Source organism: Argiope bruennichi, chromosome 9 (assembly GCF_947563725.1).
Source record: "Argiope bruennichi chromosome 9, qqArgBrue1.1, whole genome shotgun sequence".
Classification (NCBI taxonomy): domain Eukaryota; kingdom Metazoa; phylum Arthropoda; class Arachnida; order Araneae; family Araneidae; genus Argiope; species Argiope bruennichi.
The window spans coordinates 1,141,871-1,167,139 of record NC_079159.1 but is presented as its reverse complement, the minus strand read 5'-3'; the positions used below and the strand labels follow the sequence as shown (position 1 = coordinate 1,167,139).

At 29.0% G+C, this 25,269-nt stretch overlaps 1 protein-coding gene across 1 annotated transcript in view; it reads left to right on the top strand.

Annotated features, from left to right (window-relative positions):
• The window catches only part of LOC129984845 (DNA polymerase theta-like), a 64,874-nt gene that overhangs the window by 16,649 nt on the left and 22,956 nt on the right, over nucleotides 1–25,269 (top strand). Inside the window, exons 10-18 of the mRNA XM_056094810.1 lie at nucleotides 3,020–3,232; nucleotides 6,007–6,149; nucleotides 6,235–6,421; nucleotides 7,526–7,677; nucleotides 16,125–16,449; nucleotides 16,592–16,835; nucleotides 18,209–20,529; nucleotides 22,507–22,632; nucleotides 23,731–23,994. Coding sequence (XP_055950785.1) covers nucleotides 3,020–3,232; nucleotides 6,007–6,149; nucleotides 6,235–6,421; nucleotides 7,526–7,677; nucleotides 16,125–16,449; nucleotides 16,592–16,835; nucleotides 18,209–20,529; nucleotides 22,507–22,632; nucleotides 23,731–23,994 — 3,975 coding nt within the window. The remainder of the gene's footprint in view (nucleotides 1–3,019; nucleotides 3,233–6,006; nucleotides 6,150–6,234; nucleotides 6,422–7,525; nucleotides 7,678–16,124; nucleotides 16,450–16,591; nucleotides 16,836–18,208; nucleotides 20,530–22,506; nucleotides 22,633–23,730; nucleotides 23,995–25,269) is intronic.

The following is a 25,269-nucleotide window of genomic DNA, read 5'->3' as shown; positions in this document are numbered from 1 at the left end:
ATCATAGGCCTGACTGCATCTCCATGCTATTTTTTGAATATAGCAAAAAGTAAATTGTCTTATTAAAACAACTCAAATTGATTTAGAAGCAATTTAAAAAAACATTTTCAACCTAGGAAAGGCCAAATCGGGAAATCCAATTCAAGGTAAAACTTAGATTAATAGTATATCTTTAGGATGTTTTCTTATTAAAATATTAAAGCACATTAGCTAATCAACTCTGTGAAAATAACTAATTTTCAGCATATTTTATATATCAGGAAGTTACAGCTACTGGTCAGCTACGAATCAGTTTGTGTAATGACATAGGAATTTCCTATTTGGAGGCCAGTGCTTGATGCTGCATGGTTGTTTAATTTTTAAAAAACAAATTTCAGATTAAATTGGCAATTCATGAACGTTTTTTATTGAAACAAAGATATTCTTTATTCTTAAAATAACTTTATGAATAAGATAAATGAATTAAGGTTAATTTCGGATTAATTAAATAATTAATAAAACAATGATTATAAATAATAACAGTAATTGTTATTAGTATCAAGGTATTTAAATTTTTGTATTAAAATGGTTACAAAATTTCAATCTAAGTTTATGCAGTCAGTTGGGAGCACTCGTGGAGCAGAATAAAGCTGTTAAATAAAGAGACAAGTAATCAACAATTTGAATTTTTTTTTCCCAATACGTTTCGTAAAGAAAATATTATCTTTCTACACATTTAACATTGCCGGAGATTAAAACTAGTCAATGGGTAGTTTTTTAAATATACATAATTTTTACTTTCTTGTACACGTAGTATAAAGAAAATATTGTGATCATCAAAAAATCACATTTTTGGCGAATCTTCATGTTTTAGACCTTCCTAAGTTCAAAAAACACATTTTTGGCAAATGTCCATCTGTTCATGACAAAGATAACTAAAAAAAAGCTTCAGAGTTGAACGGATGAAATTTGGTTTATGATTTTTACATTAAATTTGTAGATTTCTATAAAAATTTGAGCTAATTCCGCCTTGAATTCTGCTCTGAACTGCTATTGGAATATAAGTTAAAAAGATAGCTATAGAGCGATGAGAGCTAGATAAATAAAATTCGGTACACAGATTTAACATCTATAGTGTAGATATCTGTCAAAGTTTAAGCGAAGTCCAACGAGGGGTTGACCATCTGTTAGTTTGTACTTTCAGAGGAATTTAAACGCGATATCACAAAAACGAAATTATTTAAATATATCAAATTTGGTATGCAATTATGTCACTACAAGAGTAGCATTGTGTCAATGTTTTGTTTCATTCAATTGGAAAAAATGTATCTAAAACACAAATTTGATTTTGGGATACTATTAACCAGGGTGCATAGTGTCAGGAAAAGTGCTTAAATTTGAAAACCATATTTAAGCACCTTAAAAGTGCTTAATTTTCTCATTAAGAACGAAAAAAGTTTTCGTTTTGTCTTATTTTATTTATATTATTTATTTTAAATTATATGCAAACTATTGGTTCTATATTATGATCCAGAACTAATTTTTTGTGAATAAAGTATTGCTTCAGAATTAATTTATTTTGTCACTTCTTAAAAATATTTCTTGGTAAATTAGGAAGTATTGTATATTATTGCTTCTATTTCTTTTGCTTATTTTGTGTGTTTTTCCTATAGTCTTGGGAACAAAATAATTTTTGCTTATGGAATTTATTATGGAATTTTCAACGTATTGTGCATAAGTTATTGCTAATATTTTCTTTCAACATTTTATTATTATTATCATTTTACATACTTTTACCCCCACCCCTCCCCTCCAGATTAAACAAAATGCTTCTGAATGTTTAAATAATACTAAATACATTAAATTAAAATTTTTATTTGATATATTATAAGTATATATTTATCATGTAATTTTTCAAATAATTTTTTCAGGTATTGGGAATATGAAATAACATAATACAGTGTAGTCTCCCCCCCCTCCACCCCCCCCCCCCCCAAAAAAAAAACAAAGAAAAAAATGTAAGATTTTTTTTAAGTGTTTTGATATATATGAAACTGGTTGCCATAAAAAATTAGAAAATTTATTTAACATTATCTTTCCTTAATATATATATATATAGCATTCATTTTTTTTATGCTGTGAAGGAAATATGTGATTATTTCACCTTTTTTTTCTGCATGATGCAGATCCAACGCTGCCAAGCCAATGAGCAAGTTTTTATTGCTTATTACTATTATTATTTAGTATGATTAGCAGGCTAAAAATCAAAGCAATTTTGATTTTTCTGAATAATTTCTTTTATTTTGATATAATGCTGCTTTTAGTTCATAATGTGTACTAATATTACTAATATTTTCCTTTTCTCTTTTTTTTATTTGTTTTGTGTTTGTAAATGTTTATTCTTATTTTCTCTGTCTGTTGAAATTATTATTGCATTTTAATTTAGGTGTTGGTGAACAGTGTGAGTTGGAAAGACTTACTGGAAAGAAACCAGATTATTTCATTATTAAATTAAATCACATCCAATAAGTGTAGAAATGTATACTATATTTTTCATGGGTGGCTATTGTCAAACAGTTCTGAGATTGATGTGCTAAAAACCCATCCTGATAAATACACATCTTCTTGTGTTATATTTATTGATTCATACATTAGCAAAAGCTGGGGGTATGCTGATAAAAGTCAAATTTACCTGAAACCTAATAAGTGAAAATAATTCTTTTCTTTTTGGAGCATTAAATTTTGCTTATTCTGCACTACTTTTAGTAAGAAAGAGTAGATCTGTTTTCCACATATTAACAAAAATGTACTGTACATTAAACAAGCATACGAAAATGAAGCAAGAGCATTCTGAAAATTTTAGATGCGTCTGTAAACGTTTGGGGGGGGGAATAACAAAAATGAAAACCACCCTGAAATTGTTTCATGCACTCATATACATTCATGCTTAACTTTTATGTAAGAATAAACTTAAAATTTCTTTTTCCAATAAATCATTCTATTAATAATATTCTGATGTTAATTTCTTTAACTTATATAGGATTAACTTTTGATGAAAGAGATATTGTTGAAGGAGCATTTAGGCAAGGTATTATAAAAATTCTTGTGGCCACTTCTACTCTATCATCAGGAGTAAATCTTCCTGCCAGACGAGTAATTATACGTTCACCACTGTTCTGTGGGGCTGTTATTGATGTACTTAGTTACAAGCAAATGGTAGGAAGAGCTGGCAGAAAGGGAATTGATGATAAAGGTGATTTCTTTCCCTTTAATATTTGATGACTCCTCATTTTATTTATATTATTCATAAGTTATATTACCACATTTTAAAAAAATGTATTGTAAATTCTTGAACTTAGAGCAAATTCATTGTTAAATTTATTCAAAGTTTTATAACTAGTAGCCACTTTTGGTGACAAGCTATTCTTTCACTGGATTAAAAGTATTAATTTAGTCATGTCACCCAATTTTATCTCATCCCAAAAATAAAAAGTAGTATCTATATTTAACAAAGAAAAGCAGCAACAACAAAATAAAAAACGGTCCTCCAGCCTCCATCTTTGGGCCGATTTCATTATTTTTGTTTCATATGAAATCACCTGACCACTAGATATGCCATTAGCAATCTTCTACCTTCACCATTCTCCGTTTTTGTAGAAAGTATAAAAATAATTTTCTGATTGGTTAAACATGTTTGCCAAGTGCCAAAATCAGTCCAGCTGTTCTGCCAAAGTTCCAATATTTTTGAAAATGGAGGGAGATTAGAGATTGATGACAACAGATAACATATCCAGAGGTTATAAAGTTTCATATGAAATGAAAATTAATGAACTTTTTATAGTAGATGAGGCTGGAGAACTCTTTTTAGAGGATTTTTTTCTGCCTCTCTAGAGAATTGCAAACTAGTAACTTACCTCATAAAAATAGTGATAATTACCTCAAAATTAAGATGTGGTAGAGGAAGATGGGGGGCCATTGATGATATATCTAGAGATCATGAGCTATCATAAGAAATAAAAATAAGTGAAATTAATATAATGGTTGGTGCTGAAAGTTTATTGTTCATTTTTACTATACAGTGAATGTTATGTCTCTTGAAAATGAAGGAGGTGGAGACAGACGAGCATTGCTGGGACATATAGAGTTATAAGATTCCATGCAAAATAAAAATTTTAAAAATTAGTGGTGATACCAGTGGTTGTGGTGTAGAACCTGAATCATTTTTTTTTAATATTTAACAAATGCTGCACATGTATATAATTTAAATTAGAAAATTCCAATAAATCTACAAATATTAAAGTAATGTAACTGATAATAACACTTTATCATCTACTCATTAGTGGACTGTTTTTATTTCAAAGAAAATGTGATTGAACACTTGAAATATTGGCAAATGTCAAAGATTTTTCTTAGTTCTATTTTAATTATTTATTTTCACATATATGAGGTATGTTAAAAGATATTGTAATTGTCTAAAATTTTGTACTCAGTTTTTACAGTGGAGTAAGGCATTTTCCCAAGATTTTTATTCTGATGCTGTACAACAATTAATATCTTGGCAAAGCAGATAAATGTGTCTGAAGAATACTGATTTTTTGCAATATTAGTGGTAAAACTTGTGGAGTAATGGTATCTTTATGGCTTCTCAGCAACAATCTTAATAATCTAAGTATAAATTTATCTCTTGAGAAGTTACTTCAAATGAAATATAGTTTATTGCAATTTTTTTTTATTACTGTGCTATTTAGTAAAAAAAAATGTCCTCGATTTTCTTCATTATGTGATATAGTTATGCACAAAAACGCATTTTGCTAAATATATGTTGCCATTCATGTTCAAGGAAAATACTTTATACGCATACTTACACATTTTAAATTATTATTGTTTTGCATTTTGTTTCATTTTGAATACTCCATCTAGTGAAAGTATTAAAAACTTTTATTAGGGTTAATGTTATCATGGATATGATTAAAAATGAAATACAGTTTCTGGCAGGAATCAGAAAAGTACAGTAGTCAAACTATTATTCTTCTGAATATAATTTTGCTTTAATTTTAGTTGGTATATGATATTTTTTTCTTTTTATGATCTGAAGTAAATGCCAGAAAAATTCAAAATTTACAAGAAGAGGAAAACATTGATGAATCTCAAATTCAATAAATTGTTTTAAATCATTTTTACTGCTAATCATTTAAGAACATTTGTTTCAACATTATCTAGGCAGATTATAAATATAATTTTATAGAAGAAAGTATATGGGAGAAATAATTCTTTACTTTTATCCAATTCTTTACTTTTAGTTTGTATTGCATTAGAAAAAAGTGGATTTTTTTTCTTTGTAAATAATTATAAATATCATTTAAGACTGAATGAATTGCATTTAAATACTTAATTTTCGATTTCATATTATTCTTAAGATAAGGAATGTCTTTTTACTAAACTTTTTAACAAAACTGCATTAGATTAGTACGATGCATAAACGGAATAAAAAAAAGTATTTTGCATTAATATTTTATGTTCACAGTTAATATTTAGAAGTTCTTGCTATGATAATTAGCATCCTGCAACTCTGAATAATGTAGGTAAAGCATATTATCATAGAATGAATGCAGATGTTTAATTATGTTAAGAAAGAAATGTGCTAATCATTTTTATTATGATTGGTAGTAATTTTGTACAATACTTCTTTGGACTTCTTCTTAAAATGTTATTGAAATAAAAATTACTCATCCTAAAAAATATTTATCAAGAAACCTTTGATTATCTTGTACATGTTAAATTTAACGGAAAAAATATTATACTGATGCTTAAATTCTTAAAGAATTCGTTTGGTAGATTCTATAAAAAGAGAGTAACATGTGAGTTCTAAATCTATATTTATAATTTTTAGTTTTAAAATCATATTTTAACAGAATTTTTCCCTTTCCTATTTTAATGCTTGATGGACGATATAATTTTGCCAATAAATAATTTGATATTTACTACTGACCTCATTGTAAATTTGCTAATCATTTTATCCATTCAAAGGTGAAAGTATTTTACTATGCAAAGAATCTGAAAAGAATGCTGCTTTGACTTTAGTGAATTCTAACCTCCCTCCTGTAAAATCTTGCCTATTGAAATCTGGATCTAGTTCTGTGCATTCTAGTTTAAAAAGAGCTCTTATTGAGGTAAGTCATTTTAAAAATTCTCATACTGAATTCATTGAAAGAAATTTTTATTATTTTTTTCAATCTTTGTTATTTTTTTTATCAGGTTATTGCTAGTGGTGTTGCAAGTTCACAGAAGGAAGTCCAACATTATATTTCTTGTACATTATTGTATGCTTCGATTGCAAATGAAAATAACGCATCAGGAAACAATGTGGAGAGTTCCATTGAAAAGTGCATTGAATATCTTGTGGATAATGATATAATTTTCAAAAATCAAGAGACTGTGGATGGTATGCAGTTCTTAAAGAAAATTCTTCTTCTAGACAGTAATTGCTTACCATGTTTTAATTTTTTCTCTTCTGAAATTCTATTGCTTGAATTTTATCCATAAATCAGGAGCACTGGAACTAGTTTAATTAAATTAGAAAGCAAGCAATTTTTGCACAATATAAAACTGTAACCGAATAAAATTCATTAAATGAATTTTATTCGGTTACAGTTTGAAATGAATGAATGAATTTTATTATTTTGACTTTGATAAAATTCATAATTGGGAGCCTCAGAAATAGTGATGAAAAGATAATCATTATAAAAAAAAGTGAAATTTTTATTGTAGTCTGTAATAACACTAATACTGTAATTTAGTGTGTATGGGCCACTTGCAATTCTATTTTCTTTATTAAAATATGATTTTAATTGTTGACAGGTTTATGCTGTTAGTTTTAAAGATTTGTTTGATTTTAAAGAAGAAAAGAACTTAAAATATAACAAACCATTAAATGATTCTTTTTAAATGTTTGTAAGAACTGTATATAAATGCTATTTCTATAAAGATTTGAATATTTTTTTTTAATTTTAGATTATTATTAATTTCAATTATATGCTTTGTAAATTGTATTCAATAGTTTTTATTGAGGCTCCAAAATAGTGATTCCGAAGTATAATGCTGGTAATTTTAATTTTCTGGAAACTGTGTCCTGCATTTGCTAAAAAAAAAAAAAAAAAAAAAAAAAAAAAAATTAGAAATTTAGAAATTTTAATAATGTTTTGTTGATTTATATTGAAGTTTTAAAATTCAACAGAAAATATTTTAAATATCTTGGTGATTACAAAAGTTAAAAAGGAATAATCCAGCTCTAATTTGTAATTAGATCAAAGAATATGAATTTTATATCACAGAAATAAAATGTTTTGCAAAGGTATCACATTTTTAAAATGTTTTGTTAAATTTCATTTCTTTGTGGAAGACTAAATATTCACAATACTCTGAATCTATAAAATGTCGTTTATAATTTTTTTTGGTAATTTAATTAATATATGTGACATATTAAATGCTTATTTTATTTATTTATTTTGTTTTTTGTTTTCACTGATTTCTTTTTATTATTATTAAGACAGCATTGAAATAAGCTACAAACCTACTCGACTTGGCTTAGCAATACTTGCTTCTGGTTTTTCTCCAGACGATGCACTTCGAATTCTTAAAGAGTTGCAGTTAGCTCGTCGTTGCTTTGTCTTGGAAAATGATTTGCATATTCTGTATGAAGTAAGAATTTTTTTTACTAATCATTTTCTCATTTTATGAAAGGTTATAATGCCTCTTTTATGGATATAAGACGGTCATTTATATTTGGGTTAGAAAATGAAAGCTAAAATTTATACCAAGCAAAAGTCACTATTAGATTCTGATATTTGATCGAACACTCAGGGTATCCCGCTGATAAAAGGAGTAAAGCCGGGAGTGATCTGAGAATTCCTAGAAATCGGAAAAAGTCAAGGAAATTTATTCTAAAACTTATTTTTATCATTGTTATCACAGTCAACAAACCACGGTCATTTTTCATACGTGGAATGTGTGTGCACACGCCAGACGACGGGATGTTTACATAAAAAGTACGAAGGACCGAAATTGCAGTTGCGTATCTAGTTTATGATAAATTATGCTTCTACTGACTGTTTTGAAACAACTAACTTATTATATCCTATATTATACCTATTTATCAATATATTAAAAAAAACTGCCACTTTCACTGTGATTTCAGCGTATTAATATAATAATCCGATAACCTTCTAATTTGTTAATTCATCGTTTTCAAATAGAGTTACAATGGAGGCTCGAATTAGCATTCGTGCTCTTAATCAAAATAATCAAGGAATAGAAAAGTTGATTATATTAACATTAGTAATTACAATGGAAAGGAGAGGAAAGATCAATTACCATAATTAAATTGTTTCATATATATATACATATATAGATAGATAGATACTATTTTCCTCGAAAGTTTTACTTCTTTTTTTAGTTGATTAGCAAAGTTGTCGAAAATGCTTCGTTTTTATTTTCTATGCTAAATGCAATGTACCTATTACCCGACTCCATTACTGTCATGAATTTCAGCTTAAATAAATTTCTTTTATTACAAAAAAAAAAAAGATTTTTATTTTAATTTTATTTTTCCATATACGAAGAAAATGTATTTTAAGCGAAAAATTTGAATTCGAGATTTTAATACCGATTACAACTTTTGAGGTTACATCTTTTTTTAAAGAATGTGCGTCAAGTTTTGGGAGTCTACCCCTCTGGTTTCACACCACACATTACAAAAATAAAAGTATGCATTTTTTGTTATTAATATTCTAAATTATTTTTAACTAGGTTCAAAATATTGCCCAGCATTATAATCTGGGACATATTTATTGAAAATGAATTAAGTCTGGCGTATAAATTAATTTATTTTTCTACTTCTCTGATATTTTTTTGAACATGTATAGGAAGTATTAGTTATTACTTATATTCAATCAATTTCTTACTTTCTCGTTTACGAAGTACACAAATGCCCACGTTTTAGACTTCCCTGGATTCGAAAAACACACTTTTAGAAAACGTCTCTCTGTTTGGGACAAAGACACTGTGGGATAGACGGATGAAATGAGGTTGGCGGTCTTTGCACCAAATTGTAGATCTCGATCAAAATTTGTGCGAAATTCATCCAGAGGAAGCCGGTCTGTCACACTATTCGAATATAAGTTGATTTGCTAACTACAAAACGAGCTAGATGAGTAAAATTTGGTACAAAGATTTAACATCTATAGTGAAGACAACTGTCAAATGTTGAGCCAAATCAAACTAGGAATTGACTGTCTGTAGGTCTGTATTTTCAAAAGCATGTAAACGTATTCAAAAATGCAATAACTTGAATATATCAAAGTTGATATGTAATTTTGTGACTACAATTGCAGTTCTGTGTCAAATTTTGGCCTCGGTTGGTTGGAAGAAATGAGCCCGAAACACATTCGGTTACTATTAACTACACGCCAGAATTTTATCACCCTATTTATTTGTAGCTGTAGTAAAGATGCTAAATTCACGTCAAAGGTTAATATTTCATAACTGTTGTTCTCGAATGTCATGCAAGAGTTTCTCGGGATATTATACCTTTAAAAGAGAGTTTGCGAGAAATGTTTGGATTATTTATACCTTTTTTTTTTCTCTGAATATTGGAAAAATATGGATTCTTTGCTAAATCATCGGATTTTCAAAATGTCATACAAACGTTACTCCAATATCAGTATGTTTAGATTTTAACCGGCTCGGAATATGTTGCTAGAAATGTAAAATCTTCGGATAAGTTTGTAGATGGGCCATAGAGGGTGGAGATGATAGAAAGTTATGGAGAGGAATATAGAGAGCTAAGGAAGTTATATAGAATTTTTCATTTCTCTGTAACTTCCTTAAAATTGAAAATAGAGGGGAGGGGGGGGGAAATCAGCGTCTCATTAAAACGAATAACTTTGGTATTTAAAAGTTTATTTTTTTAATTATTTTCATTTATTTATTTGTAGCTGCAATTTTCTTTGAAGTTTAGGGCTAAAAAGCGATTTTCAACTTCTGTTTCAACTTTGAAAATTTTAAAATTTATATTGCCAGTTTGGAGGAAAAAAAAATGAAATGAAATTTCCGCCTTTATTTCATTCTCGTTCTTTGAAATTGTTTAAGTGCTTTTGCACTAAAGATTAAGATCTTGATTAAAACTTAATTATTCAAAAATTGTAAGAGGATAAAGATAGGTTCACACGGGGCCAACAGTTGCGCGCAATTGTTGTCTCTCTGCTGTTGTCCCTGTATTGTTCCCATGTGAACAGTTGAGACAACGTCGATGGACAGTGCACTGTGGTTGTCCCGTTACACTCACGTGATTTTTCTGAAATAGGCGTGACTTCTATTGCGCGCCTCATGTGAACCCATTTTAAAGATTTAATGACAACATTATATAAAAATGATCAGCTCAAAACTTTTCAAAAGCTGCGCGTGTGTTAGTTCTTTTTAATGTATTTTATTATAATTTTCTCTTGGAAGCGAGAGTATGACGGTATTCGTTTTATTTCTCCGGTTGAGAATCGGATACCAATTTTCTCGCCAAGACAGAAAATATTCTAGCCAAACTATTTAATCTATACTTATAATAAAGCTCTCTCTCTCTCTCTCTCTCTCTCTCTCTCTCTCTCTCTCTCTCTCTCTCTCTCTCTCTCTCTCTCTCACGTGCATACTTTGGAGGCCGGGAATGTGCACCTCGGAACGATTTTTTAAAATTTTTAATTAATAAAGAAAAAAGTGAAATTTCGGAGTTTTCCCGAAAATATTATCGTGCAAAAATTATTTTTACATCAAGTTAAAGCTCAAAAAATAATCATTTCAATGATACCAGTACTTTAACCTATACATTAAGTTTCCATTTTTAAGGAATTTTTAAAGAAATAGTTTAACCATATTTTATTTCGAATGAAATAAAAATAAAATTTATCTGTACGAGGATGTCAATGAGAAAAATTAGTTTTTATCCACGTGTTGCCATCATATTGACAGAATTTTAAATTAAAAAATAAATCAATAATTATTACAAACTAGCCTTTGGCGACCAGTCGGTTCGCCAATCTTAATGTTCGTTACAATTTTAATAATTGAATATTTTATGCAATTTCTACTTTAATAGCTTCCTCATTAAAATATTTTGAAACTTCAAATTTTGATAGTCATAATATTATAAAGGCCTTCAGTCATAAAGTAATATGTATCTCTCTAATTTTCTGTTAGCTCCCGTAGAATTTATGCTTTAAATTAAAGTGCGAAGGATTAAAATAATAAAATTTTTTACTGAAACAAAGCCTTTTTTATAATATGATTACTGAAAACAGAGTCACTGAGCGTTTAAACTTTGTGGGCACTAAGGAATATCTTTCTTAGTTTATGTAATATCTCAAGAATTTGTCAACAAAATTTTCTCAGATTCATCATGAACAGATCGATTAATTAACAATGTTTAATTTTACATGCATCAAACACTAAGAAAATAAAACGAATCGTTTAAAATAATCGGTTGAAAACAGGTTTTAAAAAAACTACTTAAAAAACTATGTATTTAAAACTATAAGCATATACCGAAAATATATAACTAACATAAATACATTTTAATTACAAAAGCATACAACTTACCAAAAAATAATTTAAATCAGGTCCGCATTCGTTGATAATATTGTCAACAATCAGAACATAATGCGCATGCGTGAATTTTCAACGCCAGTTACGGTAACGCAAATGCGTGAATTTTTCTACGCCAGTTGGAGTAACTCTATTAGGATTAGAAATTTTCAAATTCCTTTATTCTGTTTTATTTTAATTCAAAAGTACTTCAGAATGAATCCGAAAGATCGATTAATTAACAATGTTTAATTTTAAATGCATAAAACATTAAGAAAATAAACAGAATCGTTTGAAATAATCGGCCGAAAAATCTTAAGTCTAGCCTCATTAGAGTAGGAAAAAAGACTGAAACCTTACTCATTTGGCGGTGGGAAAAATGAAAAGATTTTTATTTGCGGGAACGTTAGTTTTTAAATAATAATTAAAATTCTAATGAAAAATTCAAAAAATGGGACCCCAGGTGCACATTCCCGACCTCCAAGGTATGCATGTGCCAAATTTGGTAGCTGTAGGTCGAAAGGTCTGGCCTGTAGAATGCCAACACACAAACATTGAGCTTTATATAAGTACTAGCCGCCTTTGGGGACCAGCCGGTTCGCAAATCTTAATGTTCTGTAAAATTTAATTATTAAATATTTTATGCAATTCCTACTTTAATAGCTTCTTCGTCAAAATATTTTAAAACTTCAAATTTTGAAAGTCATATTATTCACTCATAATATTATAAAGGCCTTCAGTCATAACGTAATGTATCTCTCTAATTTTCTGTTAGCTCCCGTAGAATTTATGATTTAAATTAAAGTGGAAAGGATTAATCTGCGATTAATATAATAATATTTTTTACTGAAACAAAGTATTTTTTTTTTTTTTTGTAATATGATTACTGAAAACAGTCACTGAGCGTTCAAACTTTATGGGCACTAAAGAATATCTTTCTTAATTTATGTTTTATTTCAAGAATTTGTCAACAAAATTTTCCCAGATTCATCATGAGCAGATCAATTAATTAACAATGTTTAATTTTAAGGCATCACACGCTAAGAAAATAAAACGAATCGTTTAAAATAATCGATTGAAAACAGGTTAAAAAAAAACTACTTAAAAAACGATGTACTTAAAACTATAAGCATATACAAAAAAATATATAACTAGCATAAATAAAATTTAATTACAAGCGCATGCAACTAGCCTAAAAATAATTTAAATCAAGAATCATCCGTTGATAATAGTTGTCAACAATCAGAACACAATACGCATGCGTGAATTTTCAACGACAGTTACGGTAACGCAAATGCGTGAAATTTTCTACGCCAGTTGGGGTAACGCTCAGCGGATTAGAAATTTTTAATTTCCTTTCTTCTGTGTTATTTTAATTCAAAAGTACTTCAGAATGAATCTGAAAGATCGATTAATTAACAATGTTTAATTTTAAATGCATAAAACATTAAGAAGTTAAATAGAATCGTTTGAAATAATCGGCCAAAAAATGTTAACCCTAGCCTCATTACTGTTGGGGGGGGGGAACTGAAGCCTTACTCATTTGACGGTGGGGAAATGAAGATTTTTTGGCAGGAAAGTTAGTTTTTAATTAATAATTAAAATTTCAAAAAAGGGACCCCAGGTGCACATTCCCGACCTCCAAGGTATACATGTGCCAAATTTGGTAGCTGTAGATGAAATGGTCTGATCTGTAGAGCGCCAACACACACACACACATTGAGCTTTATATAAGTATAGATAGATTAAATATATAAAAATGTAATTTTCAGCACGTCTCCGTATGAAGTGAAAAAAAATTTGAAATATGATATTTTCTAATAAGTAAATAGAGGAAAAGTTTTCTATGATCTTTTATAATATCTATATTATTAATTTAATAAAACAGTTTAATTTAAGAAAAACATGGTTTATATATATATATATATATATATATATATATATATATATATATATATATATATATATATATATATATATATATATATATATATATATATATATATATATATAATAATTATTCTGATCAGCGGCCATCAGCAAATTTGTGTCATATATTACTAACAAAATGGTATAAATGAATTAAATAATTATATTTTATGTAACTTGAGTCAATAAATGAATTACGAATTTTAAATTTTTATATAGGTCATCTGTCCTTCGAATCATATTTAAAAAAAATATTCTTGAGACACCAATATTTTAAATAAAAATTGTTGTACTCTAATCAACTAAATCAATCATTACAACTGACTAATTTATGAAATTTAAATATCATTCTTCTATAAAACCTAGCGATTTTAGATCGCTTCAGCGACCGTCTCAAAGAAGACACGCCAATCATCTGCCAGGGTTTCTCGACAGTGATTGGCCTATGATTATGAAAATGTTGATTGTTCCCAACTGTTCTATTCAAACCTTCATAAATGGGCCAGATTTGATCGCAGAAGATAGAATCGCTTATTTATTTTTTTAAAAGTTGAAGTGTCAAGAGTATTTCGTAGAATATAATTCCTTAGGACAAATAAACTGTGTAAAAATTAAATAATTCGTAATTTTTTCATAAATACATTTATTGACTGGAATAAAATAAAATATTTTTATTTACATCATTTAAATATTTTGAAAGTAAAACTAAAAACTGAATTTTACGATGAATGAGAGAAATTTTTGTTGATTAATTCTTTTAAATATTATATAAATTATAAAAATTATTCTGCACTGCACATACAACTTTAATGCCAAACGACTCTAGCCTTCAATTTTCAGATTAAAAAAAATGGCATGGTTGGTTTCAGTAAAAAATATTTTGATATTCATTGCAATTTAGCATTTTCACTTTAATTTAAATAGGAATTTTCTGGGCTCTGTTAGAAAATTAGAGAAATATAAGTAGTACAATGAAGAGAACTGTTTGAGGCCTACATAATAGTATGGTTGAATTATATAACTATCAAAATCTGAAGCTTAAAAATATTTTGCAGAAAAAGCTATTAAGAGACCAAGTTACATAAAATATTTCATTGGAAATTTTAGAAAGCATTAATACTGGCGAACCGGCTGGTCGTCAAAGGCGGCTAGTATAATAAAGGGGAAAGATTAGCATATTTGGCTAAATATGTTAATTCATCAAATATTGACATATTTAGCTACTTATCGTCTTAAAAAAATTACAATTGATGCCATACGCCGCCATGTGCCTATTTCCCCATTTAAAATAAACAAAATTATTTTCTACATTTGTATTTTTCCAATTTATATGATAGCGAAATATCACTCACCCACTCATTGATCATGGAACTTTCTTAACCATTAGCAATACGCTTGAAGTATGATAGGTGTTAAATCATTGGGTAGCAGATTTTTTTTAATGTGATTAAATAATACATTTTTCATAATAGTTTTCAACACAATATGTTTCTATAAAATTATGATAATAATAACACAAATTAAAATTAAAAATGACCATCTTTGTGCCTAAAACCTTCAAATTTCTTCTCAGTTTTTAATTGTTATATGTAGTTTTTACTGAATGGCTTTCTTCTTCATTGATTCTATTTTGAACGGCCACAATAATAATATTTTTTATCTTATCCACAATAACTGTTTTCAAAAGACCTGAATTTTTACCCTAGTGTCTACAGAATCCTGATTTTCAGAATTATTGTTTTTCCTAAAGTCCATCTCTTTAAATCTTTGTGTTTTAGTAACTCGAAAATGTTTCAGTCTTGGCATTTTTGCAACAAATAAATGAACAAAAAGTAAGAAAAAAAAAATTGTGTAAAATTTATTATTGGTCTTCAAAAGTTAGGTATATTAGGTAAGTAATAATCCAAACTGAGAAAAAATACAGATATTTATGTAGGGGAAACAATAACTATTCCATCTAAGTGATTGAATTATTAAAAAAAAACGTTAATAAATTAGCTTTAAGGATGGAAAATTGCTTCAAAATAAAATATCAAAATATATATCCCATTAATTTGAGATAAAAATCACTCAAAAAACTTCAAATATAAATAGACTAATTTAATTTAAAACTACATAGGTATGAATTCTAAAATTTAAAGTCAAGTTTGCCGATTGTATAGGCCAAAAAAATGAAATAAATAAATAAATATAATATCAATATTTTTGCTATTTTTAATGTACTGTGTAGTTTAAAATATTTTCCTATTCACAATACTCTTTTTTTGAATAAAGAGGATTTTTTTGTCATTTATTTCCAATTGAAAACCATTATTGCAAACTAAAAGTTAGAAATTTTGATAAGAAAATGAAATATTATTTGATGACGAATTGTATGAAATCCAGGTAATTGTTTTGCAAATACTATGATAAAATATAATAAGTTAAAATCTGTTTCTTTATTAGCTTTGCCTACAAATATTACAGAATGAAAACTTTTTCTCAATATTATTATAAATGACTTCACTCAGGGTGACAATTTGCAGTTTACAAAAGTTCTGCATTAAATAAAAATTTACTTAAATTTTTTGAATAATTTGTTAATTATCTAGGTTACCCCTCCATATTTAAGTGATCAAATGGGAGCTTTGAACTGGATGCATTTTTTGTCACTATGGGAGGAACTTCCTGAAGAATTCAAGAGAGTTGGTGAGTTGGTTGGAGTTCAGGAAAATTTCATTGGATTAGGCATACAGGGAAAACTAAGTAAAAACTCCCACAAATTTTTCCACAAACTTGCTGTTCATCAGAGATTTTATTCAGCTCTTGCTCTGAACGATCTTATTCAGGAGGTGCCTTTGTCTGCAGTGGCTGAGAGATATGGCTGCACACGTGGAATACTGCAATCACTGCAACAGACCACCTCTACGTTTGCCGGTAAATCCTCATTCATTTTTATTCAATTTTTTTCTTTTCTGTTTTAAATATTAGCTGTTGTGATTGGGGATTATAAAAAAATTTTCTGCAGAATTTCATTTAGTTCGGTTGTTTTATCTTTTTTGTTATTTATTGTTCTTAGGTATGCTTACTATATTTTGTAATCGACTGGGATGGTACAATCTAGAGCTGCTTTTTTCATCCTTTCAAAAGCGAGTCCACTTTGGTATTCAACAGGAGTTGTGTGATCTGGTTCGTCTTTCAACTTTAAATGCTCAGAGGGCCAGAGCCCTTTATAATGCTGGATTTGAGACCATTTCATCTCTTGCTAGTGCTGAGCTAGATGAATTAGCTCTGGTTCTCTGTAATATGGGATCATTTGAAAGGTAATTTGAACATTGAAATGGGTTTTAAAATTTAGTGGCATGTTTGTTTCCCCCTACTTTTAGCATCACTTTTATGATGAACTAGTAGCTATTTTATTAAAAGATAAAGCATAGTAATGAAGCTTATATATATTGGCTTTTAATGCAGAGATGGTTGTGTTCCAAGTTTATCCAAAATTTAACACACACTGTCTCAAATTTTAAAAATACAGATACACTATCTCAAATGTTGTCTTAGAACAAATATTTTATTTAGATATTGAAAAAATATTTTTAAAAAATTGATAATATTTTCTTCGAAGCAATCAGTCTGAGTAGTAAATCAACAAAAATCATTTTGCTTTATTAAAATATTCATGCATGTATGTGTATCTGGTTAGTATTCTGAATTAATCATAATTATTTCTAATATTTTTACATTATACTAATTTTCAGGATTTCCTCAATTGCCCTTGCTAATGATAAATATTTCTTCATAACTCCCTTGGTACTTGAGCAATTTGTTTTTGTTATAAGATAAATTTTCTTGCAACAGAATCTCAAATTATTTTTGTATTTTCAGATGAAAAATGCTAAATTTACTCTGTTTTGCACTGAAATTTACTAATGCTTTGAGTTAAAAACACATGAACTGCATACTCAAAAATCAAAAGGTTGAGCTAACTGATTAGAGTACTAATTTTAAAAATGAAAGATAAATAAAACATGAGCTACTGTAATCATTTTTATTGACACATCAATAAGAAAGACATAGCTATGATAAAAGAATCTTGAATTTTTTAGAAGAAGAAAGACAAAAACTAACTTTTGTTTTAAAATACTAAATTCAGTATTACTAAAGATTGTAAAATACTTCATTTAGCATGCCTGTGTTTTAAGCTTTCAAAGTGAAAAATAAATAAATAAATGAAAGTCAAGAATCAAAATTTTCTCTTCTTTTAAACTTATTGTGATTAAATTTATATTCATATATGCAAGACAAATAACAAATATATGAGACACATTATAAAAGCATGAATTAAAGATCTTCTAAATTTGGATTTTAACGTTTGGTCATTTTTAATGTTATTTGCGGTTGTTGGAAACTCGTGCATACAGTACTGTTGTAAAGAGTAAAATTTATGAGATTGATTCTGGAGCAATTATCTGAGATTTAGGAATGATTTGTTATATTTGTCCTTAGACAGGTAATAGTTTTAGTTTGGAAACCAGCTGCAGGAACAAATTTAGTTTTGTGTATTGTTAGCTGCTTTGCAGAAATCTTAAATTTTTATGCTTTTACTTATTCAGAACTCTACTACTATTTTTTTTTTTTTTTTAGTATTTTTGTTAAAAGATTAAGAAACTAAGAAACTTTTTCTTTAAAATTTCAGTGCAAAGCAATTTGAAGGTGATCTTGCAAAAGAAATTCTTGAGCGCTCCAAAGCCAAGCGTATCAGAATCACAGGGAAGAAAGGTGTGAATGAAAAAGAAGCTGCGCATCTCATCATTGAAGAAGCGCGGAATTTCATAAAACAAGAGTTGGGGATTAGTAAAGTATCTTGGAAGCATTTAGCTACTAAAAAATTCAAAGGTGATTTCGATTCAAACAATAGTGATGATGAAAATGCCAGCAAATGCTCTCAAAAGGAAAGCGTGAATCACCTGATATCAGTGCCTCTAGATCAGGATAATTATCCTAAAATTGTGAGGGAAATGTTTGCTGAAGAAACTTCCAATAGTCATGAAGATCGTACTTGTGCAACTCAAAATGCAGTCAAGATTGTTAAAGCTTCATCTGAGTCAAATAATGATGATGGAATGATGAACAGTTCTGTACATGATAGTGCATCTCAAAATGCAAATATAGATCTAACCAAAAATATTATTTGTTTATCTAATGATTCAGTGCTGCACTCACTAGAAAATCATGTCGAATCAGAAGAAATGAGTGAGATTTCAAAATCAAACAACACTGAATTTCATCCCAAAGGTACTTTAAAATGCGTAAATCCGTGTCGCGCTCTATCCGAAACTTCTTCAGAAAAAGAAAATTTATGCACCCATAGTAAGAATGAGCCTTTGCTTTTTGATGCTGCAAAAATAGATTTGCAAAAAGAAAATATGAGCAACCATGCTAAAGTGAGTAATGAAAAGTTTGATTCTCTGGATATGCTTGATGATGTGCATTTTAGTGAACTGCTTTTATCACAAACCGCTGAAACTGAGAATGTTTATTTTGCTGAATCATTTATTTCTGATTTAGGAACTGCCAATATAAATGTATCAGGCAGATTCGATACAAAGAATAATGAAATGAGCATGAAAAATGGCTCCTCTTCTCCCAGTTTTTCTAAAAACAAAATTTCTGATGAGGAGTGTCTTCAAGGTCTGTTAAACGAATCAAACATATTTAAATCAGATTGCACTTTCTCCCTATATTTACATAATTTATCGGACGTAAAGGAGGGAAATAAGAAAAATGTATCAATGAATGTAAATCAAATGAAACAAAGTATTCAGAAGCAGCTGTCTAATGATAAAATACTAAATGATCATGAAATTTTAAAAAATTCTGAATTAAATGCGCATAATCATAGTACACCAATAAATCATCAGAAAATTAAAAGAAATAACTCTCATTATAAAAAAGAATTATCCATTGATGAAACTAGTGGAGATATCTTCTATTCAGATGGAAGTTTTAATCAGGATTGTTTGGAAGCAAAATCTAATAAAGACTTAGACAGTGGTAATTTACAATGCAAAGAAGATAATATTCGTTTAGAGACGGAAACAAGTGGTGACATATTTGATGATGACAGCTTTAGTGATGTGAAAGAAATGCATATTTCACCTAGTGTCAATCCAGCCATACAAAAACAAAATTTAAAGCTGAAGGAGCCAGTTTCTGTTTTGCTTGAAAGTGGGGCAATTTCAAATGCATTTTTATTTAATGGAAATAATTCTTCAGAGGTGAATAATTATAGCGATACAAAAATTCAAACGTGGACCCTGAATTGCAAAATTCTAGAAGAAACATGTGAGGAAAATTCGGTGTCCGAGTCGGTCAAAGAAATTTATAAAAATAAGGAGCATGGTTTATCTGCTGAAAATAATAAAACCTGGAAAATTGAAGAAGAATCAAATTTCTGGAAGCCATGGGATCCTTCTAATAATAGCTTGAATCTATCAAACAAGTCCCAAAATAGTGAAACTCTATCAAAAAATATAGTGAACAACAAAGAAAACGTTAATCGGTGCAAATCTGAAGCTGGACAATCTGAATCTGCGGAAGACAAACTGATTGGATCCGTGGATAATACAGATCAACGATCAGTATCTGTAGATGATCTGGATTCTGCTGACAACAGCCTTTTTGATAGTTTCACTTCAGATGTTTTGCCACCTACTCCAACGCCTGACATTGCTGTAAAAACTTGCATTTCTTTGCATAAAGCGGCAAATGATTCTGAAAGCCAAAGTTTTCATGCCACTAATTTTCAAAAATCTAAAAAGGATGACATCTTGGCAGATGATAAGGGTGTTCCTAAATTATTCAGCGCTCAAGATAAAATTACATTTAAGACTTTGGATGTTCCAGATGCTGAACTAGCGGCATTTTTCAAAAGAATAGCAAAAATGAAAAGAATTTCTTTTTCAGTTGCTTGTGAAAGAACTTCCTTTAATCACAAGAGTATTGGTCCTCCCAGAAGTAAATTAATTTTTCTTTTCTAATTTATTTCAATAAGCATTGACATTTGATTATCTGTAGTCACTAACATTAAAAAGTCTTAAAATATAATAATTATAATACGTAAAGCAAAAACAATGCATTTCCATATGTTGATAATTATTGCAATGCAACAATGGCTTGAATCAATGAACCTGAAATAAAATATAAAAATCTTCAGATTTAAGGAGCAGAATTAACTAGTATAACATATACAGACGAGTGAAAGAATGGAAAACATCTCAACTATTCAGCTTTTTTTTTTTTTTTTTCACCCTTCTAACATACGGTTTTAAGGAATCTCTTATTTATTTATATGATACGTACATCAAATATTTTACATTTACATTATACTGTATAGGTTCAAATGTATTATTCTATTTCAAATATTTTCAAAACACAGTTTACAGTTTAGCTGGTTTTCAAAATTACCAGGTCCGAGCTGTCCATTCTTACAAGATCGTGCAGGGCACGATGGCATCAAGTCAGAAATGCTCTGAGCTCTGTCATTTATTAAAATCCCAAATAGAAAAAAAAATGCTCTTAAAAGTACAAATTTAACTCTTCAATATATATATAAGAATGGTGAAAATATAGTGCTCATTAAGGTAAGCCATTCTGTCTCCTTGCCTTTGTGAACAAGAAACTCGTTGTTGTGTTCGAACGTTTTTAAATATGAAAACACATGATGTCGATGTGTATATGAGGATGGACGCGGTGTAATAATTGCTCATCTTTGGTCTGATTTCTTAGAACGGTTACGAAAGGATAAAGCTATTGATTCGGGATTTCAAAGTTTATTAAAAAGAGAAACAAAGCGTCAACGTGATGTTATTGAAATAATTATTTGTGCCCTTCAGTTTTCAGTTGAACAAAATTTGGCCTTTTGAAATTCCAATAACGTATTATTCAAAAGAAATAATGATAATTTTTTAAACGTATCGAAATGGCTGCAAAAACTGACTCTAACATGTCCGTATATCAGAGTGTTTCTGAGCGCCGTGTACAAACTTGGAGGAGAGGAAGAAAGCATCGAGGAATTAGAATCACATAGGTAAGCATGGTCCAAATGCCGCCCTCAAGTGATAAAGAGACATAGAAACAAAGTAAGAACACAATACAGAAAGCAGTATTAAGTTTGAAATAGTTCGAAATTCCGCTCAAAGGAATTCATACACGATTGACACGCAAGTTGCATGGAATGGCGTACATTTTCAAATATATTGAATGTTTCGCAATTCTTGCAACAAATTCCATTTCAGTATCTACTTTTTCGTAGTCTTTGTAGAACTCCACAAATAGATGTCAAGCAGCGGTAAATCGGGTGATCTTGGAGGTCATGCGACTGGGGCATCATGTCCTTCAGTCTACCTTTAAATATCTTGTCCAGATGGTCATGTACGGAAACTGCATAATGAGATGGAGCTCCATCATACCTCGAACTTGTGCAAGAACATCGGGCAGCAATTCCGAAAGGACCTCCTCCAAAAAGATTAGATGTATGAGCGTTCATTCCAGGTGGTAAGATGCAAGGGCCAACCAACATTAACAGCAAAGTGCCGCTGTGTATTATCTGGTCAGGTCTTTTGACTCCCATGTGTATATAGTTTTTATAATATAAATATATGAATAGAATGATGAATGTGTTTAAGTACTTTTTAACAAAGCGCGAAACGGTTATACATTTAAAAAATTAAATTTAATATATAATTTTTTCATATTTTTATGTTAATAAGTGTTTGAATTAAATCACTTTCCCCTAAGATCGCCACTGCATGAAGGCACTTATTAAATATTTGCACTACATTGTCGATTAGATTTGGTAAGGCCTTTTTTGTTTTAGTTTAAGTAATTTATTAAATTAATAGCTAATATAGTTTCATAAGTCTTAAAGCTTAAGTCTTTGCTTTCATTTCATATTTTAATGAATCATTTAAAGGCCGAACTATTATTTTACAGGTGCAAAGAATTCAATGATTAAAAATGACAAATGTATTGTTGATCAAGAGAAAGCTGTTGTAGGATTAGCAGTTTGCTATGGGGAAGATGCTTTCTACATTACTATATCAGATCAACTGAGTGCAGGTAAATTTTGACTGATGATGGTCAATAATTTTGATGCTGTAACAATACATGAAACTGGCAAAAATATACAGGTCTAGTAGTTTGTAGATAAAAGATGATAGAAATATAATGAAGGAATGATCTGAAATGAATGCATTAAACTTTTTTTAAAAACAGTTTCTTGCTTTCTTCTAAATTTTCACTTTCTGTTGTGGAAGAAATGGCTGCCCCCCAATCATACAAAACTCCCAAAACATTTAGCGAAATTGATGCGTTGTTATCTATTGAAATCGGAAACCCGTATTGTAAAATTCTTAGGGAATTTCTTTAGTCTTTATAACTTTTCTCCGTAAATAAATAAACTTGTAAAACTTTGAAGGTGGGAAAAGAATTCTTTGCAATATCAGATTTTTGCTGTGTTGTTTGTTAACAAACATTTGTAGTTGCAGGAAGTTTATTACCTTTCTTATCTTGTAGAGCCTTACAAATAACAGAATTACATGGCTATCGTTATCAGATGGTTTATTCCACATAGGTATTTTGATTAGATTCATATTATTCATTTAATATTTTTATGTTGCTGCAAAATAGAGTCTACAGTTATTATTCTTTAATTCTACTAAAAAAATATGAAATCTATTGAAAAGTCATTTTAGAGTTTCGGCTTTTTTAATATGATGTTGGTTTCAATCCAGTAAGTGTTTTATAAATATAGCCATGTGAAACTTAGCGCATTTGAGAAATTGGAAATCACAATCAGTTTTCTATATACTGTTATAATAATGAGTCATATTTGCTATTGACTTTTGTGGTGTAATTTCTATGCAGGCATAAAATGTCAGCATTTTTAAATACCTTTTGATTTGTATTAAATATAGTATGAATACTGCCTTTCTTCCATGAATAATATATGAATGCAGATGATTTGGTAATGGGAAAGATATGTGCTATAATTTTTATACACATGCTTTTGTGTCTAGATATTCAGTAATGAGAATAACTGTTAAGTAAATAGTGATACTTTGGAACTTTCATATCTATGCTATTGGTTCTATAGGCTTCAACATATCTATGATATTTTGATTTTATCAAAATTTAAAATGTCTCTTGTTTTCACAGACAAAGCCTTTACTTATCTACCATTTCCTGAGAAAATGAAATTAATTCAAGAATTTTTCTGCAATCTACTGCAATGTGAGACACTTGTTGCCTATGACATGAAGACTCAGTATAAAATGCTGTGGCAAGGATGTGGAATATCACTTAAACAGAATTGCGTGGATCCTTCTGTTGCTGCTTGGCTTTTAGATCCTGCTTTGGGTCAACCATCTTTAAAGTTACTATCTCACAGTTTCTGTCCCGAGGCAGTGCCTCTTCTTCAAAGTAAATTATATCAATTTTTACTTTCTTGGATAAAAACTATTGTAAGAGAACCAAAAGGTTAATTTTGAATTTTTCGTTTCTATATTTTAGATCTCTTTGATGCTAACAAGAAGAATTATTTTTGAAATTTCTATTTTCTATGTATTTAATGTACTAATTAGAGCTAAGTTGCACTGTGCCAGCCTTGTACTTAGTATCAGATATACTAAACTGATAAAAACCAAAAGTATCAGCTCCTAGACTCTATTAATATCAACAGGTAATTTTCCCAATCTCATTTGATTCTGATTGAGTGATATTATCAGGTGAACTGTACAAGCTGTTGTTGAAGTGTTTGTATCACTTAAGGAAAGTAGATGGGCCTGACCATCAATGAGGATGAGGCTAAATTTATGATTGCAACCAATAAAACTATGGATATATTTCTTCTAAAAATCAATAATTATACTTTCGAGATTGTAAAATAATGTGCTTATCTGAGCACAAAAATCTCAAACTATAATGGCATAAAAATCAAATAAAAAATGAGATACCCATGGCTATTATAGATGTTTCTATTTGCCTTAAAATTGAACTTAAATCCAAACTGATCAGCATAAAATCAAAAGTAATCTATATAAGAATGAGACCTGTTATCCTCTATGGGAGTAAATGCTGGGTACTTAATTAAGAAGAAGATTTGCTGTTGGCCTTTTTTAATCTTAAAAAAGAGCTTTGGGCCAATAAGACAAATAATGTATGAAGAATTGCATGTAATTATGAAATTTCTCTCTCTCTCTCTCTCTCTCTCTATATATATATATATATATATATATATATATATATATATATATATATATATATATATATATATATATATATATATATATATATATATATAAATCCAGTAAATAGTAAAAGCATTACAAATCAAAGAATTGGATCATATATCTAGATAATATAATGAAGCATTCTCACCTTTTTAAGGGAAAAAAAAAACTTTTCAAATGTGTTGGGTGATTAGGTCGGGCTGAAAAGAATCTGAAGCATATAAGAATAAATTGATGGAGGGCTATTGAGGCAGAGAGGATCAGATGGACTAAACTTTGAGAGACAGTCTTGACCTGTGAGAGGTTGTAATGCCTGAGGAGAAGATATTATCAAGTTAATATAGTATTCCCCAATCTTAAATCCACTATTCTGCCTCAGCAGCATTTAGCATGTGTGTGTGTGTGTGTGTTAAAAGAAAAAGGTAACACAAATTACAGAATTATTATTAGTAACATAAATTAGACA